The sequence below is a fragment of the Chenopodium album genome, chromosome 6 (genome assembly GCF_948465745.1).
Source record: "Chenopodium album chromosome 6, dcCheAlbu1.1, whole genome shotgun sequence".
NCBI lineage: Eukaryota > Viridiplantae > Streptophyta > Magnoliopsida > Caryophyllales > Amaranthaceae > Chenopodium > Chenopodium album.
This window is the reverse complement of record NC_137839.1, coordinates 71,800,129-71,820,381: the sequence shown is the minus strand read 5'-3', so window position 1 is coordinate 71,820,381 and position 20,253 is coordinate 71,800,129. Positions and strand designations below refer to the sequence as shown.

General features: G+C 34.8%; 1 protein-coding gene, 1 long non-coding RNA gene and 1 pseudogene across 3 annotated transcripts; 1 reads left to right on the top strand and 2 right to left on the bottom strand.

Moving 5' to 3' along the window:
- Nucleotides 1–4,701: 4,701 nt before the first annotated feature.
- Nucleotides 4,702–7,604, bottom strand: LOC145635179 (uncharacterized). Of its 2 annotated transcripts, none has more exons than XR_014113803.1 (5): nt 7,402–7,604; nt 6,687–6,824; nt 6,434–6,580; nt 5,785–5,861; nt 4,702–4,888 (listed from the first exon to the last, which is right to left on the bottom strand). It is a non-coding gene; the product is annotated as an uncharacterized LOC145635179 (long non-coding RNA). The 2 variants fall into 2 exon arrangements; XR_014113802.1 differs by having other exon boundaries at nt 4,702–4,885; nt 7,402–7,603.
- Nucleotides 7,605–7,956: 352 nt separating this feature from the next.
- Nucleotides 7,957–11,892, top strand: LOC145637190 (ABC transporter G family member 6 pseudogene; annotated as a pseudogene).
- A 122-nt stretch (nt 11,893–12,014) lies between these two features.
- On the bottom strand, nt 12,015–18,205 carry LOC145636236 (transcription elongation factor 1 homolog). Its single transcript, XM_081687737.1, has 5 exons — nt 18,049–18,205; nt 14,476–14,600; nt 13,185–13,255; nt 12,490–12,511; nt 12,015–12,407 (listed from the first exon to the last, which is right to left on the bottom strand). Exons 2-5 carry the CDS (start codon nt 14,580–14,582, stop codon nt 12,347–12,349), a joined length of 261 nt encoding a protein of 86 aa, XP_081543863.1. The 5' UTR covers nt 14,583–14,600; nt 18,049–18,205; the 3' UTR covers nt 12,015–12,346.
- Nucleotides 18,206–20,253: the final 2,048 nt, after the last annotated feature.

The window sequence follows — 20,253 nt, the reverse complement described above, 5'->3', positions numbered from 1 at the left end:
AAAGAAATGCCAATGATGATGAAAATGACGATGATGACGTTGATGGTGAAGATCCGCAAGATAGCAACACCACCTCGTCAAATGCAAAGTGGGGTGCACAAGAAGACGACACACTTGTCTCAGCTTGGATAGAATGTGCGATTGAAGATCCGGAGACAGCAACTGATCAGAGATTGGCTATGATGTGGAAATCCATATATGATTTGTATGAGCAAGCCAGGAAAGACAATTCTTCCACTATCAGCCGCAAAACCTTGAGAGCTATGAAAGGTCGTTGGGGTAGAATAAACAAAGATGTGAACCTATGGGTTGGGTGCTATGCTGCGGCACAACGTAGAAATGCAAGTGGTACCAACACTTACAATGTCATGACTGAAGCTCAAGAAATGTATAGTGCATCATGTAACGGAGCCCGGTTCACTTTAATCAGTATATGGGATGTGTTAAAAAGATATGATAAATGGGGGCCAACAAACAAGCAAATGTCGAATACTAGTGAAAGTGATAGCTCCAAAAGATCAGAACCAGATACTCCAACGGAAGTAGGTCGGCGTGGACGTCCAGATGGGGTGAAAAAGGCAAAAATAAAAGGTAAATCTGTAGCTAGTTCTGGAATTAGTAGTTTAGATTCGTTTACTCAAGCCCTATCAGAGAAGAATGTGATGAAGGAGCAATACAAAAGTGTTGATGAGAAGCGAGCTGATGTAGCGCAACAAATGTTGGATTATCAAAAGGAGCGAGATGTTGAGAAGAAAAAGAGGAAAGAGGAGGAAAAGAGGTTCAAGTTATTTAGTGTTCTACTTGCAAAACCAAACCTCTCTGCGGACGACCAACAACTATTTCAGAAATTGAAAGAGGAGTTCAGCCACCTTTTAGGCTAGTTATTCATGTTGTTAGTTTAATATTATTTTAAGTTAGTTTAAGCTTCTTCAATGTTTGTCTTAATTTATGTTGTTGTTCATTTGGTATGATTTAACAATTGTTTTCTAAGCATATGTAAAACTTGTTTTAATTAATGCTATTTAAATATAATTGAAGTCATTCTCTTTAATCTCATCTTCTAGAGATATGGGCACAAACATTGGTTTGCAGTTGGATGGAAATATGCAAACCTTATCAGAAATCTCATCTTCTACAGTTGCGTGCATATAAAATAATTCGTAATTGGATAGAAATCAGGATATATGATCAGAATGATCAAAACATCTCATCATCTAGAGTTGTGTGCCAATACATGCTTTTTTTGTAATTGGATAGAAATCTGAAAACCTTATCAGAAATCTCATCTTCTACTTTTTTTGTGCCCATACATTATCTCATCTGTAATTGTTTTAAAATCATTTACAAATTTCTATATAAGTCCTATTCACTTTGTAGTTCAACACACAACCAAAAATACCCTTCCTCACAAAAACAGTCTCACACTAAACACTACTCTTACCATATATACCGAAGAATGAATTCTGATTCAAATTCATCTAGTTCATCAAGTTCTGGTATTTTCGATTATATGGTGAACGACTATGTTGAGTGGCACGAATCAGTTACTCAGAGGCGTAAGGAAGAAGAATTAATTGAGGAAGCAATCAATTCAGCTGTTGTCCCCCTTGTCACCTCTACTTTTCAGGTCCCATTCACTCCCGGTCCTGAGAAGAAAAGGTGGTACGTACCAAGAGATCGTGAAGATGCTGATACACGGTTATATAACGACTACTTCAGTCTCAAACCACTTTATAATGAAGATTTGTTTCGTCGAAGATTTCGCATGCGTAAACACGTTTTCACGCGCATTGTTGAACATCTAAGCGAAAGTAACGAATACTTTTGACAAAGGCCTGATGCCACTGGAAGACTTGGTGCTTCGGCTTTTCAAAAATGCACTGCGGCAATGAGGATGTTGGCTTATGGTACAGCAGCCGATGCAGTTGATGAATACCTCAAAATTGCGGCAAGTACAGCAAGAGATTGTCTCCAACACTTTGTTGAAGGGGTTATCTCTAAATTTGGACAAGAGTACCTGAGGAGGGCAACACCTTCAGATGTAGAGCGACTTCTTCGTGAAAGTAATGTTCGTGGATTCCCTGGTATGCTGGGGAGCATTGACTGCATGCATTGGGAGTGGAAAAAAATTGTCCACGTGCATGGAAAGGAATGTACCAAGGAAGAAGTAAAACTGCGACCATAATTTTAGAAGTTGTTGCTTCCAAAGACTTGTGGATATGGCATGCTTTTTTTGGCACACCTGGTTCACTAAATGATATAAATGTCCTCCAACGGTCGCCAATGTTCGATGATATTTGTGAAGGTCGAGCCCCATAGGTGAGTTTTAATGTGAATGGAAATAGATACAATATGGGATACTACACTACTAAAAATTGGCCAAATTGCGACCGGCGCAAACGGTCGCAAAAAATAGTAAAAACGGTCGCAAAACATAATTGCGACCGTCAACGGTCGCAACATGGCGTTCGCTATTATCTTGGTCGCAAAAAAAAAAAAATATTACGACTGTTTGACGGTCGTAGATTTTTTACAGCCGTTTTCCCTATTTTCAACGACCGTTTCAAAAACGGTCGCAAATATTAGAAATTGCGACCGCCTTATGAAACGGTCGCAAATATTGAATTTAGCGACCGTCATAAGCCGTCACTAAAAGTTTTAACAAAAACAAAAAAAAAAGAAAAAAACCCACCCACCCACACCCTTAACCCAGATCCCACCCACACCCTTAACCCAGATCCCACCCAAACACCCACCACTGCCCACCCTAAACAACCAGTAGCCGCCTCTGCCGCCCTCTACCCACCATTACCTTCGCCCACCAATACCCACCACCACTCACCCTTAACACAGAAAAACAGTAAAAAAAATCACCTACAAAAATCAAACAATTTCGAAAAAAAATCCAAATTTATCAAAACAATTAACCCACAAATAAAATGCTCATAAATTAAACCAAAAAACGAACAAAAATTAAATAAAAAAAATCGGCCAAAAATTCAACCCAAAAAAAATAAACACAGAACAATTAAACCCACATAATCGAACAAAAAATTCGACAAAAAATCAAACAAAAAACGAAATAAAACCCTCATAAATCGAACCAAAATTCAACAATTAAACCCACCAATTCGAACCTTAATTCGACAAGTTCGAGCTCAAAATCAAACCAAAAATCTATGAAATTCGAACAAATTCGAACAGAATTAACAAAAACTCAAAATAAAACCAAAATCAAAGGAATTGGAACAGAAACGCAAACAAAAATCGATAACAAAATCAAACAAACATGGAAATTCGAAGGGAAAACGAAATTCAACTACAAAATTTGAAAACAAACAAAATTTTCGAAAAATAAACATACCTTTCATAATCTATCTTCCTCTTTAGGTTAATATGGTCAAATTCGACCAAGAAAACTCCAGATTTGGAATTTTTAAGGTCGAATTTGACCATAAACACCAAACTAGCGTGTTGCTTTTAACGGTTGGCTTTGCTTGTGACGGTGGCTGCTCTATTTCATTCGGGTTGGTGAAGAGAAGAGATGCGAGAGAAGGAGAAAAAGATGAGGAGAAGAGGATTCATGAGATGAGGGTTGTTCACAAGGAGGTGGAAAGAGGAAAGAGAAGAGAGAGAAAGAAGAAGGGTGTGAGAAAAAGAGAGAGGAGAAGAGGATGCGTGAGGAGAGAGAGAGGATAGAGGATGCGTGTGACGGATGTAGTTCTAATAGGGTTTGGGTGATCTCCTTATATACCCTTTTTTAAAAAAAATTAATAAAACACTTTTGCGACCGGTATGGTGGTCGTAATTTTGCGACCGTTTACCAAACGGTCGTAATTTACGCATTTTGCGACCGGTATGCCGGTCGTAATTTTGCGACCGTTTCTCAAACGGTCGTAATTAACACATATTGCGACCGCTACTAACGGTCGTAACAGAATTAATTTAATTTTGAATAAATTTTCACATGAATTTTATTTTTAAAATATATTTAATTACCTTTGCGACCGTTTTATAGCCCATAAACGGTCGTAATTTTGCGACCGCTTACAAAACGGTCGCAAATTTGCGACCGCTTAAAAACGGTCGCAAATTTGCGACCGCTTAAAAACGGTCGCAAATATCAATTTTTGCGACCGTTTTCATGACGGTCGTAGAAAAACGGTCGCAATTCAACCGAATTTTAGTAGTTCTACCTTACAGATGGTATATATCCAAAATGGGCAGCATTTATCCCAGCCATCAAGCTTCCACAAACTGCTAAGCAAAGATTATTTACGAGGAAGCAAGAAAGTTATTGCAAAGATGTTGAGCGTGCCTTCGGAGTGTTACAAGCTCGATTCGCAATAATACGACAAGCAGCTCTCGCATGCACTAGTGGAAAAATAGCTATCCGTAACGGGCAAAAATAGCCTATCCGTAACGGGCAACGGGCGTTACGTATGCTGCCGTTACGGATAGGCTATGTTATTCGTAACGGGCGCGAATAACGGGTTATTTGTAACGGACAATTTGACTGCCCGTTACGAATAACGGGTTATTTGTAACGGACAATTTGACTGCCCGTTACGAATACAATTGAAGCCAAATTTAAAAAAAAATAATAAAAAAATAAAAAAGCAGCAGGTACCTGCTAGTCTACCTGCTAACCTGACATTCTGCTATATATGATGCCAAATTTTAATTATTATCAAAATTCAATAATAATAAATGTAAAATTTAATTAATTATAAAATCAAATATACAACTTTTACAAATGTCCAAATTGACTTTACAAACAACTCCCTAACATGAGTCAAAAGCTACTACATAAATAATATTCCTGGTTCTTGAACACTTGCTTCAAATTTCTGATCTCATGTTGAGGCTGATGAACTGGAGCAAACTGCTAGAAAACCAAACAAGAATAAGGAAAAGAACAGAAGCTAGAGAACAAAAATTGACAACAAATAAATGTCCAAGTAGGCAAAAATGGTACATAATAAAAGCATAAAAATAGGTAAATTCTGATTTGCTAGTGGGAACAACAGGGCAAGGAGAGAATCATAAGCGTCTTCAGGCATCATAGCAATGTACGTGGCCAACTCAAAACAACGAAACAGAAAACCAACATATGAGCTAAGTTATTAGTGTTATTACTTCTAGCATTTTGCTTATTAGCGACAGTCTAAATTTTTTTAACAAACAGAAATAACATCTGACAAGGAACTGCAAAGTAGAAATACAGGGTCATGAATAAACCAGTAATGAGGAGCCACAAAAATAAATTACTTCAGAAAATTCTCAAAGATTTATTATTAAAAAAAAAAAAAAAAAAAAAAAAAAAAAAAAAAAAAAAAAAAAAACGCTCAAAGAAATATGTCAGAATTATTTTGATAAAAAGTTTGCAAGTTGTGTGGCCTCCCCATGACATGAGTCTAATCTTAAAAATTTGCATAAATGATCTAATATCTTAAGTTATAATTGTAGCGTCTCCAATAATATCCCGATGATCTTGTCACAACTCATAATAATCTTGCACTTGCAACGTACAATTGGTGGCTTGGTAAATGATTTGACCTTAGAAATCCAATATCTTCTAGATATATAGTCTTAATATGCCTTGGTTTTTTGATAAAGCGTGACATATATGACATTTTGAAACACTAACACAGAAACCTCCATGTGACTCCTAAATATCACAACAGATTTCAAAAAAAAAAAGAAAAAAAAAGGAATGTAAAGACATTATACATCACACAATTAACAATGGAAGACAAGGAATGTAGAGGCATTGTAACTTACCTTAAGTATTCACAACCATCATATCCATTAACAACATAGAGTACGCCATTTAATTGGGCTGCAGCTGGGCCAAGCCTCTGAAAGTTCACAAGAAGAGAATCACTCTATTGGGCTATGACATAAATTAACATACGTACGTAATATTTTCTCAGATAGGCCTCCATTCGCTTAATTCACTCTCCATTCCCAAGCCAAGTCATGTAATAAAATTATGCAAAATATCAAACACTGTCAGATGCAGAACAATCCATCCAATGATTTTTTACACTTAATAGCCTAGCAACAGGTTCTTTACATGTTGATCATGCCTCCAACATTATAAATTTGTATTTGTATTCAATTCTATATTTCTATTATATCCTTATAAAGATCTCAACAGTCATATCCAACAACAGCAATGTAACATCTTGAATATCTAATCCCGCAATCAAATCTCATACACTGCCAAAATGGCCACAAAATCCAACTTATAAAGCAAAGAGTCGGTCTAATATTTTTTAAGAAAAAAGATCAGATATAGCTATGCCCTCACATATGAGCATTGCAGACACTACATAATGATGATTCACAAATCACAACCACAGTTACACCATTTCACATTTAGCAAATTGCATTAAAATAATAAAAAAGAAGATAGGATAGCAGAAACCTGAATCACACGGCACAACCTTTGCACTTATATCCCAATAAAAATTTCAACACCCACACAAAAAGTTAATGAAAATGCTATTATTAGACCTTGATCTTGTTATCTCCACCAGCCTGTGCATTAGCAAGTAATCTGGCCTTAAAACTCCTGCAAACAAAGTTAGCATAAATTTAGGGTTTACAAATTCAATTATAAATAATCGAATTCAATTTGAAAAAAATAATATACGAATTTCAATTGATTTGGGGAAAACCTTGTTATTGGTCTTTTAGTTTGCCTTTAACATCTCGAATTGTAACAAGATTACCAATATCATTTAAAGATGTTATGTTTCTGCCCTGTCCTTCTACTGCGTTCTTTTGCTTGCTTTCGCCATTATTATTACCTTCAACTACAAAATTATTTCTAGAATATTAAATTTAGTGAAATAATAAAGAATTTTATCAAAAGAAAAATATAAATTAATGAAACCCAAAAAAATAAGAGACAATTAAATTTTAGGGAAAAATTAATAGAACCCAGAAAATCTATTTGACATTAAACGAGTTGCAGATCCCAAACATTCAAATCAACAACAGACAATTGACAATCGATAAATTAAAATCCTTGAACCTAGAAAAATGAAAAGATGAAGAATACCCAGAAATTATTTCAAATACAAAACGATTTGAAGATGACGAAATTACAAATACGATATACAAAAGGCGATGATGGAAACCTTTCAACACGAATAAGAAAAACACAGATCTATATGATTTCAAGAAATCTGACAATGAAATGTTGTCAAAATTCAGTAATTGCGGTGCTGCATGTTTTGAGAAAGGAACTATTTCTATGGAGGGATATTGAATTAAAATCGAAAATCTGAAAACCCTTGGGTTCAAAAAACATGAAATTGTAAATTTGAGAAAAATAAAAACACGAAATAATGAAATTATTTAAAGAGAAAAGGAGAAAAAAACACGAACCTTCAAGGAGAATCATTTCGCGAGGGGGGAAATGACGAGAAGTAGGTTTGTATCAGCTCCTTGCGCCACTGCCATCGTTCCTAAGACCGACCGCCCGACGTGCCGTGAACATGAACAGAGGAAGAAGAGAAAAAAGATGAGGAAGGAGGAGAGAGAGAGAGAGAGAGATTGAGAAAGAAGATAAGAGAAAGGATGAGAGAGAGAGAGAGAGAGAGAGAGAGAGAGAGAGGAGAGCGTTGAGGAAAAAAAGCGGCGAAAGAGATTCACGAGTATTAAACCCTAGCGCTTGACTTCGGCGTAACGGACTTAATATTTACCAGATACAAATATTAATTATTCGTAACGGGCATTTATTTGTCCGTTACGAATATTAACTATTCGTATCGGGAAATTATTTGTCCGTTACAAATGACTTTTTTCCGTAACGGTCATATATTTTGCCAGTTACAATTACTCTTTTCGTAACGAAATTTATCATGTCCGTTACGAATAGGGTGTTACAAATGACAATTTTTCCACTAGTGATGGTCGACAGAAATCCTATGGAAAATTATAATGGCATGCATTATCATGCTTAATATGATTGTTGAAGATGAGCAAGAGAACTATTTGCATTACGATGCATCTGAATTTATCACTGATCAACCTCAAAATATAGCCGGATCTTCAAACCAAGATATTAACCAACCATTCACTGTGAGAGAAGGACGACTACGTAATCTCAGTTTAGCGGGTTACATAACAAATAGAAATAATGTCCGAGACAGGGAGACTCGTGTGTCATTGAAAAAAGACTTGGTTGAGCACGTATAGAGTCGTTTTGGTAATGAATGACGATATCAAGTAGTCGGATAATTATTTTCTTATGTAATGTTTTTTTTTCATTGTTATGTTTTCCCGTGTTCTTTTCAATTCCGTCTATGAATTAAATGTGATATTGTTATTTTACGAGTAATAATAGTTAAGTCTTCAATATTTTTTTATAATATTTAAATTAATCATGTAATTATTACGAATACTTTGATAATTATTACAAATAATTATTACGTAAACTAAATTAATGACAAATTCAAGAACTTATAGATGTCATTGTTCGACTAATATGTTTATTAGAAGAATAATTAAACATAAACTACATTGGTAAGAGAGACAAAACATGGTGGGGTATTGATAAAAGTAGGAGAGAGTATGGTGGGGTTACTCACCATTGTAGGAAAAATAAAGGGAGTGACTTAAGAGGGTGACTCGAGATAGTGAAATATGATGTGGAGGGGGAAAAGTAGGGAAGAGAAAATTGTGAGCCACCCCACCATTGTGGGTGCTCTAATAAACCAAACATGTATTTCAAATGGCAAAATTATAACAAAAAAGCAGACGAATGTCCTGGGGTGTTGGATAAGATAGCTAAAAGTAGAAGAATTAAATTAAAAATTAACATTGATTACACCGATCGACGCTTGATTCTGTCATGCTTATCCAAATTAATACCACTTTAGGTAATAGTTTAAATGCTTATTTAACGCCCTGGGGGCGTTTGTTAGCAAGATCTAAATTATAAATAAAATACTCCCTTCATGTAGAAATAAGTAAACATTTCTCGTGTTCACGCATCGTATGTCAATGCAATACTTCAACTAAGTATTACTTGTTTTAAGTAAAATTATAATAATTAATATTAATAAATTATTTATTGGAACAATTCCGTATTCAGAATACTCATAAGGTTATAATTACTCTTAGCTATAAACCACTAACATTAGTCAAAGTGAATTACATACATAGTATAAAAAGTCAAAACGTTTCATTAATTTAAATACGGAGGGAGTACAATTTTTTAACTGTTTATTGGTAGACTGTTACTTTAAGTAATAATTTTGCCTATAATAGAGTATGAGATACGACTATACAAATATCTATCAATGTCATCACCGATATACAAAGTAGTATAGTACTAAGCAAATTAAAGCTTGGTGAAGTTGGTGGGGATCTCACCAAAGTCACAAGTTCGAACCCTACCAATTACATTTGCTTGAGAGTAGAGGACTCCCTTACCTCCCCCTATACTCTCAAGCGTTTAGCAATATTTAACTGAATGTAAGATATATAAAGTACACTATTTGTAACCTAGTTAATGTCTTGAACGTGATGTTAGTCAAGAAAACCCTTATTTTAATACGAAGTTTGTATCTTAATTAATATCACTAATATTTTTTTTATCTTGAATATATTATCTTAATTAACATCATCTTATTTGTACAAAGAAAAACATGAATTTGAACTTTACCTCTTAGTTCACATGCTAGAAATTTGAACAACTTGATACCAAAGCCAAAATGATGCAATAAAAAATTCCAAGCTAAATCATAATGCATCTCGAGAGTTTTTATCTACTACTTGTAATTAACAACTTAATATTAGTGCCTCACTGCCTCATCATTTGACAAAGTAAGCAAAATTTTATCTTCACTAATTGAAAATATGAAACAGATAACTGAGCTTAATGATGCTGAAATCACAACACTACCATCAAACCCATTTATACTTGCATTCAAAAGCCTAACATATAGTGTCAAAATACACCCAAAACTAACACATGTATGTTATAGAAATGCTTCAAGAAATTACTCTGAAGAAAAGCTGTTGTTGCATGACATATCAGGGGAAGTGAAAGAGGGGCAAATCATGGCAGTTTTGGGTGCTAGTGGGTCTGGAAAATCAACCTTAATTGATGCATTGGCGGGTCGAATATCGAAGGAAAGATTAAGAGGGTCAGTAACTTTGAATGGCCAAGAAGTTTTGAGGTCTAATGCCAACATTCTGAAATCAAAATCAGCTTATGTTATGCAGGATGTTATCTTATTTTCAGGGCTAACAGTAGAGGAGACTTTTATGTATTTCGCAGAGTTTTGCCTGCCAAGAACTCTGTCAAAGTCGAAGAAGAGAGCGAGAATTCAAGGACTAATCAGCCAACTCAGGCTAAGGCAGGCTGCTAAGACAGTGATTGGAGATGTTGAGCATAGAGGAATCTCTGGGGGTGAAAGGAAACGAGTTTCGATTGGCATTGAAATCATTCGTGACCCAGCTATCTTGCTGTTAGATGAGCCTACTTCAGGTTTAGACTCGACAAATGCCTTCTTAGTGGCCTGTGTTCTGCAGAGCATTGCTCGAAGGGGGAGCGTTGTGATCTTGTCAGTACATCAGCCTAGTTCTCGGCTTCTAAGCATCATGGATTTTCTGATCATTCTTTCTGAAGGACAAGCAGTCTATAGTGGCTCGCCTTCAGGTATCACAGAGTTTTTTGCAGCATGTAGTCACTCGATTTTAGGAAATGTAAACAAGGCCGAGTTTGCTCTTGATCTCATCTCCGAGCTCAAGGATACTCCTGGTGGTGTCACAAGTTTGGTGGAATTTAACAAATCTTGCCAAAGGAGGAATAACAATAATCATTCAGAGGTTGCCACTGATTTATCAGCTTTGTCCTTCACTGATGCAGTAAATGCAAGGATTTCAGAAAGCAAATTCTTAGCATCGTCAAGTATAATGGTTCCTGAGTTTTCCAATCCAATTTGGGTTGAGACCTATGTGCTCGCGAAAAGATCATTGCTCAACTCAAAAAGAATGCCTAAATCATTCAGGTTTCGGTTTGGTGCAGTGATCCTTGCTGGTGCAATGCTAGCTACCGTGTTTTGGAGGTTAGATGACTCTCCTAAAGGAATACAAGAACGGCTAGGATTCTTTGCTGCTGCTATAGTCACAACATTCTTCATTTGTGCTGAAGCCATTCCTCATTTTATTCAAGAGAGGTCGGTCTTTATGAGAGAAACTTCAAATAACACTTACAGAAGATCTTCCTATGTTCTCTCTAATGTCATCACTGCCCTCCCATCTCTGATCTTGTTCTCCTTCTCTTTTTCTGCAATAACCTTTTGGGCTGTTAGGTTAGGAGGTGGGCTTTCGGGGTTCCTTTGGTTCTTCGGGTTCATGTTAGCCTCGTTCTGGACAGCACATTCATTTGTGACCTTCCTGTCTGCATTGGTGCCCCATGTTCTGATGGGGTATGTATTGGTTGTGACCCTCTTGGCTCAATTTACGCTCTTCAGTGGACTCTTTATAACTCGAAGTCAAATCCCACAGTATTGGATATGGTTTCATTATATGTCGCTGGTTAAGTATCCATATCAAGGGGTTTTAATTAATGAATTTGACAACCCTATGAAGTGTTTAGTTAGCGGGATCCAAATATTTGATAACACCCCCCTCAAGGATGCTCCGCTTGCTTCGAAGGGCAAAGTACTAGAGAGCATGAGCGACATTCTAGGGTTCAACATGACTGGCTCGTGTGTGATGACAGGTTCTAATGTACTACAGCAGTTAGACATTACTGACTTGAGTAAATTAGATTGCTTCTTGATTACAGTGGCTTGGGGTTTTTCCTTTAGGATCTTATTTTACATTGTTTTGTTGTTTGGTAACCAAAACAAGCGGACTTGAGGGAATTTTTTCCCAGGGGTTAGTTCAACTCTGCCGGTCACAACTAATCTAATATTGTTGCTGTCGAGTTTTATAGGCTAAACCAAAATTTTCATTCATGTACGAAATAAAATATTAGAGGGGACTGATATAAAGTTTAAATAAGGCCAAACATCTAGTTCAGACTTCAGAGTATTCTTGGCTGATCAGTATTATAGTCATGTTACATTCAGAAAGCATGCTACCGAGATGACATATATTACAACTTACAAGAACAAACCAGTTGCTGCACCTAAGACCTAATGTAGTCACTGAACATGAGATGCTGAATTTCCCATAATACAAAGTTTTACATACAGTCCACATTTTAGTAGTTATGGTTCCACTAATCCAGCACATCCATACCATAAACAATGGGCAAGGGACGATTATTTCATTGGACAGAACAACAGCCTTCTTGCCCTTTGTAATTTTATTATTCAGCATCATCTTCCACAGTATTGACTCGCTCACACTCGTCAATCCATTCACTGTATCTGTAAATACAAAAGTAATGTAAGGATAAAGAGGATTTAGTAGACAGTAGAACTCACAAGATATTGAGCAAGTAAGACTTACATGTCAACCGGTTCAGTCAGAGCTGCAGACACCAAAAGAAAAGGGACAAAAAATAAAATCAGATAAACTCAAATCCTCACAAATTATACACAAACAATAGTAGACAAGAATTGAACCCAAAATTTGCAATGGACAGCATTAGCCAGCTTTAATATGCCAATATAACAAGCAACATATCAACCTCGTTTGCCATAGCAGATTAACAGGGAAGGAAAGCGGGATAGAGAAATAGAGCAAGTAGAGAAAGATTGTGGGTAGATTCCGTGACAAGCAGCATAACAGGTTTGGGGTTTTTTTTTTTCTTTTGAGTGGACAATCAACTAATCTACCAACATGAGACCAGATAAAAAATTATTCAAATACCAGTTCCACTAGGTAAAATTTTATTCATTGATCATCTAACCATAATCATCCCAATGACAGGAAAATCTCGCTACTATTGAAAAAGAAATGGGTTTCATAAAGTAATAATAATACAAATATATAAATAAATAAATAAAACAAACAATTTACAAACCCACTAAGATGTCCAGAATTAATACTGGCTGGAATATGTCCTTGTTCATCATTTCAAAATGAACCCAATGACATGCAAAATTCTGTAATTTAATCACGGTTGCATGTAATTAAATTATGCAAAGCCAGACAGCATGTAGAGCGAGTTGATGATCGATTAGTAAGGCTCAGAAAAGTACCTGTAATTGAAGTGCTGAAGCTCTCTTGACAGATCCTGCATTGGGCTTCGCCTATCAAGTTCTTCATATCACTATAAAGCAGGTTAAGTAATAAAATGTCAGCTCAAAATTTAGCCCAATTACACTGCTTTTATAAAATATTCTTCATGAATACAGTAAGATCTAAACAACACAAAAAAGAAAGAAATAATCGTGGACTCGTGGTAAGGTTAGAACATAGCTGTGTCAAATTCATTATTCACTCTCCCCTTCATGTTAATTTCATTATTTCCTCTAGGCAGGGCTTTTAATTGCTTAAAAGTGATATCATTTCAACCTTGTTCGGAGAAAAGATGTGCTACACTTTATTAAACCCTATTCGATAAAGATATTTTTTGTTGATTGGATAAAAAAGATGAAAGTGGGTTTGCTGAAGTTTGAAAAAGGGCTCGGCTCTGTAGGCGATTTGGTGGTGCATTTGGAAGGAAACAGGCTAACAGATCTTTCAAGATTATTCAGTTTGTGAGCTTTTGCTTAGCTGGGATCAAATTTTAACTCATGAGCAATGCAAAACTCAACTGTCATATAGTAAGTATATGGGTGTTAACATGTCAAACTGTCAACTTCTTGGGTCTTATAGTTCTATCCTTTATTACTTCCTACATAAATACTCCATCATTTTGGACTAAGACAAAAATTAATTTGTTATCTAATGAAGCCTAATGCAACTTTATGGGTGTTTGTTTGGAACATAGGAAGTTAGGAAGTACCGTTTCCTAGGATTTTTGTTTGCCCATAGATATACTTAAATACACTTCCAAGGAAGTATACTAATCTGCCTCATTCATTGCTGATTTGCTATTTTCCTTGTATACTCTACAGACTTAGGTGCATGTCCAAAGTGACATACTTCGCTTTTTAAAAAAATTATTATTAGCCAAAGTGAAGTGTTAGGTGTACATACCCATAACCCATGTAAGAGTGTCAAGGATTTTGCACAGGCATTTGAGGTAAAATGAAGAGTTTGAGCAACATAGAAAATCCAACTACACACAGGAAGTTCCACTTACCTCTTTCTTCAATTTGTGTAAAGTACTTCTTAGATATTATAAATTCCTATATATTTTCCAACCAAACACCTCATATTTTCCACTTCCTAGGAAATTCGACTTCTCATACTTTTCCATGTCACCCAAACAAGCACTTACACAGTTATACCCATTGAACAACTGGACTTAATCAGCAAATCTAACTTCCTCTTTAGATTCATGAACTCAAACAGAAAAACACAAGTCATGCAAAGTATACTTACATGCGGCATTCTACACTGGTCCCATGATTGCAGAAGGGGCAGCTAAAAACAGTATCAAGTTTGAGGCTCTTTGGAGGAGGCTTAGCTCTTGACTTTCTCTTCCCCATATCGTGAGGCTAACAACACTGGAAAAAGAACAGTCAAGACAAGACACATAAAAAGAGTAATTGAGAATGCAACCAAAAAAAAAAAATTAAAACCCCTGTATGAAAAAAAATGCATGAACTTTGTACTCCATTAAACTGGCTGACTGAATGAATCACAGATTAGAAAACCCATAAATGAAAAGTATGTCCCATGTCACCATGTGGCCAATCATACACAATACAACCCTCAAACAAGACCAAGAAAGCAATAAATGCGACACAAACAGAAAACCCATAGAATGTGCATGCGGGGGGAAACACACACACACACTAGATTATACAAGAAATATAGTAAACCAGACATCAGAAAAGTTTATGAACTGAAATAGTATGAAACTATAACATGACTGGACAAGTGGACAGAGAGCACCCAGGTATGATGAGCTACAAGAATGAGATTGGTTCATTCTCATGGCACACAGAGGACTGATGACCATTGGATACCATTACCAAGAGCAATAGTCTCCAAATAATGCAAACCAGTGATGTAATAAAGCTTTAATTACATCAATAATACTTCATCAATGATACCAATCATCATTTTAGTCATTATCATCAACCTTAGCTTATCATAAAATACTTGGAGAACTTGTTCAGGTGACAAATTAAATCAATAAATCCAATGCACCATGAGAAAAAAAATAGTAAATCTAGTCCATCTACTGCCTTTTTAACTAAAGACACTGTTCCACTTGCTCCACACTTCGACACTAAAGGTTTGAATTAAAAAGAGGTTGGTGCTTATAAATAGCCTTTTTAAAAGACTGAAAGATAGTGTATAAATTCTTATGTAGTTAGTTGTAAATCTAAATCATTCAAAGCAACTGAAGAAAACAAAAGTAATGTTTCGGTCATTGCTTTCACACAATATAATCTTTTTTCGATAACATCTCCATTAAAGCACAATCTTTTGGATGGACTGGATGACAGTTATATTGGGAAGAAAGCGACACAAAATAAACTCCCTCCGTTTCCATATGTTAGTCGCATATGGAATCAATCACGTAAAATAAGAAAATAAGAATCTTATGAATCTAGCATTAAATTACATTCCGGTTCATTACTAATTTTGCTTTATTCAATTTCCTTATTTTTTTGGGGACAGTATAAACCATAATTGCGGTGCGCATGTGACTTAGCTAGGATTTTAGTGCCAAGTCATCAATCCACCACCATTACAATTAACCAATCAAATGTAACATTTCATAAGGAAATTAACCAATTCCCTCCGTTTCCATATGTTACTCTAGCATTAAATTAACCAATCAAATGTAACATTTCATAAGCTTTAACCAATCAGATTTAAATAAAAATCATGAGAATTAAAATACAACTTTTATCTTTTGCAGTTGGTCTTTTCTACTTATTTTAAGGTTTCGGAATTTTTTTTTTTTTTTTTTTTTTAAATCGAGCAAATAAAAGTTAAAAAAAAATGAATCGTAAAAAATAGCAAGCATTTGTACTTTCACCCTAATCAATTCAAAGGAATATGAACCCTGTCATACCAAGAAAATTTGTGGATGGGAAATCTGATTGGTTAAAGATATGGAAAATTATGAAAATTGAAATGACCGAATTCTGCAAATTTTCGCTCAGAATTATTCATGTCCTTCATGGTTGTAATTTGAGAAGAGAAAAACGACGAAGAACAACGTTAATAACAGATCTACAACAAACTGACCCAACAAAGAACAATCAAGACAAGGTTTTAGTCTTAAAAGACCATTAAACTATTAAAGTGACAGAAAACACAATTTCGTTGATAATTAACAAATCACAAGTCGAATTAGTATCAGATATACAAGATTATGAGGAGAAAGAAAGTTAAGGTTTCACAAAATAAACATAGAGCTTTGTTAAATCTGGTCTCACTGACCAAAGTCGAAGAATTAAGGAGAATTATGAAGGATTAGCCTTAAAATTGAGAGAGAAAACTAGGGTTCTTCATGTACCGTGAAAGACCGTTGAGAGGTTAAAGAAAGAGAAGAAAGTGGAAGAATCTGGAACTGAAAGAAGTAATAAAAGAATTCAATGAATGAAGTTATGTCGGTGGAAATCTAGGAAAATAATCCCAATAGAATCAAGGATGATTGGGAAATTCAATGGGACAATGAGCGTATAATAAGGAAACAAAAATAGGTTAAAAAACAAATATATTCAATATGGGTATATCTTTTTTAAACGCTCAAAATAGCATATGGGACTAACCTATAGAAACGATGGGAGATCAAAGATTGTAATTGGAAAGTGAATGCAACAATTCTGACACTGTGAAATGAGATTGTGCTAGGAGGTAAGGAGGACAAGAAGAAAAGGTTAATTGGTTACAAAGCTCATTGCTTAACATTGAAAGTACATTTAAATTTAAGGAATACGCATAAAACTTCAGATAGTTACATAGTAAACTCATAAATTCCAGCCGTATTTCTAATGTCTCAAACTTTCAGTAAGTACTCATTCCAAAACAAAAGGCAAATATCATTCTAGGAAATAAAAGGGAAATAAGACAATGTCATCCAAAAGGAGTACTATTGGAAAGAATTTCAGATATTGTGAAGTCTCTGTGCATGCCTTCAACAGTTTAACTCACAGGGTTGTCAATAATTCTCTCAACTTAAAAATAAAAAAATAAAATAAAAAAAAATAAAAAAAAAAAGGAAACAGCAACAATTTAAAGCTACGAGAATGCTTACAACCTAATACGAAATATAACAAACACTGTTTTGCATTTTTCTTAAGCAGAACACATGTCTAGCCGTAACTCACAATTCGAAACGTTAGACAGTTATCAAATACCCACAGCTTGACCAGGCCCGTCCCTGAGCCAGGGAGTAAAGGTCATAGTCATACTCATAATCATAGTTCCATCCTCACATTAAAGGGTTATCAACAAACGCCTGCGAAATGCAAATGGTTGAACTGATTCAATAGTATTGAACCCTAATTAATCATCAAACTTCTTATAAGGGTTTATAAGGGTTTTCCTAATCAATCATCAAACTTCTTATAAGGGTTTTGGGTCAAGCGAATTCAACAGAGCTTACGCAGGCTTGGCTAGCCTCAAATATTCGTGCTCGGCTCGGCTCTATTAGCCTCAAAAGGGTTCATCTTGTGTACACGATAAGGCAAGAACAATGCAACAAATAGGCAATCATATTTGTCTCAAACTCTCAATTACCAAATTAGACTCAAACAATCACATAAAATTATTCTTGCTAAAGAATATCAACGTAAAATGCAAAGAGAAAGATTTAAGCAACAAAATCAAGCGTTATAATTTTCATAACTTGAGTAACTTATAATCAATAGTTCAAGAATCCACCTTAGAAGAACCCTAAATTGACTATACTGGGAATTAAATCAACGATAAACCCTAGATAGTAAAATTGATAATCTGCAATTTGATCAGGAATAAAATATATCTTACCTTAGAAATTGCTTCAACGGAGGAGAGAAAGCTCTAAAGGCGCTCTAATGGAGAATTTGGAGTACGCGTTTCAACGGAGGAGAGAGAAAGAGGAGGCGGGTGCAGCTATTTAAAGGCGTAAAAAAACGAATACTCCAGGACCCATTTTTATTATCGGTTTTCCGTTTTTTGGTTTTTTTCCTTCCGTTACAAAATTATAAAAAGGGAAAGATTAATCATACTATTATATTGTAAACATCAAAAATATTATCAATGGTTTGTATTCTTTTCATTAATTTTTAAGGTAACGAAATTTTAAAATAACCCACCAAATCTTAACTTTTGCGTTGTTTTACTCCCTCCATTTTTTTTAAATTACATTGATATGACCGATACTTATATAAAGCACACGTGTAGACGTGTAGTCGTGTGCTTGTGTAGAGGATAGGATCTTCGATAGGAATCTTATCAGGTTTTATTTGGTTAGTTATTAATTGGTTTTTCTCCTTTTTTTTTTTATAATTTATAGTACGGAGTAATATATAAATTGAAATCGGTTTTGGGTGATAAATTTTTCTTTCCCAAAATATCCCACCCATCTTTTAGTTTCTTTAAAAAAATAACTACCTTCATTTTTTTATAAAAAAAAAAAACTACCATCAATAAAATAAAAAAAAAAAATTTAAAAACCTACCATCCTTTATTTTAAAAAAAAAAAAAAACACTACAATACTATTTTTTTTTTTTTTTTTTTTTTGGAAGTTATATCTTTCTATTGTCTCCATGATATCATCAATTTTTACACTTAATTAATATTTTTTTATTATAATTTTTTTGAAAGATTTTTTAATTAGAACAAGGTAGATAATATTTCATGAAAAAAAAGTGAGAATTGAGTTATATAAATTTCTTATAATACACACGCAACTTGTGCATGTCTCATAGCTTGTTATTTTAAAGAGAAAAAACCTTGTTGAATAAGAGAATCTTACAAAACAATCCGTCTCAATTACATGGAAAAGTCACTTTGAATGGTGGAAGAAGATAAGAGAACCCCACCTCATGATTGTTAGAAAACAATTCTTACTACTCCGTAGTTCACTACACTAAATATTACGGGTCCTTAATGAGTTTTTTTTTTTTTTGTTTTTTTTTTTGGAAGAAACATAATGAGTTATTTCAAATAATCCTTTTTCTATGAATTGGTATGTACCTGCATTAAACTTTTTTGAGTTTCCCATTGAAGGGATACGAGCATTTCTTGGTCTCTACTAAGTTGAGTCCACTTTGGACTCAACTAAGGGCAAAGTAGTAATTGTCCCTTATCTTTGTTGTTTTATCTGAATAAACCTAAAGGACTGGTGGGGCCCACAGCAGGTAAATTAAAAAAAAAAAAGGAGTAAAAGAGGGAAGAGAGAGAGGTAATAAAAGGTTTTGAAATTTGAAACAAAAAGGGAAGAGAGAGAATATCCCATAGAAAAGAGGGGAACACAAGAAGACTGAGAAAGAAAGTGTGAGAAAGAAAGCAACGTAGAGTGATAAAGAAAGCAACGAAGACAGTGGTGAACGGTGAACGGCGTGTCGACGGCGAAGGACAACGACCACTTAATTCCGGCGAATCTCCTCCTTAATTGTAAGTTTTTCTACATGCAGTTTCGAAGTTAGGGTTTATGGGTAATTTGGGGGAATTTTAGTAATTTTGTGTTCTATTATGCATGTTATGCGAGTTTATGCTATATAGTTGTATGTAGGGTTTTGGAGTGGTGTCTTGAAATTTGGGGGAAAAATTGTTGTTGTCGTAAAATGGTGGACAGTGGTATTAAAATAGAGTATTTTCGAAGGCTTGATCTGAGTATAGTATTAATATATGTAGAAGTAAGTGATTTGCAATTTGATTAGTTATTTTTTTTAGGGTTTGTCGGACTCTTGATTAGTTATTTTTTTTATTATTGTTATAATAATAAAAAGCTTTAATTTAATAAGTTTTCTGGTTTTTATTATTGTTAGTACCCTTTATTCCCATTACCAAATTGAATTTTTTGTTATACATGGACTTTTTTTGTAGGTTGGTAGTGCCTTTTTTTTTTTTTTGGTGAATATGTAATTAAAGTTATTGTTGTACCATTAATAATGTGGTTGGTACATATAATTATGTTGTGTTTGTATGGTAATTATATTGTGTTGTGGTATGGTAATTATGTTGTGTTGGTATGGTAATCTGTACCA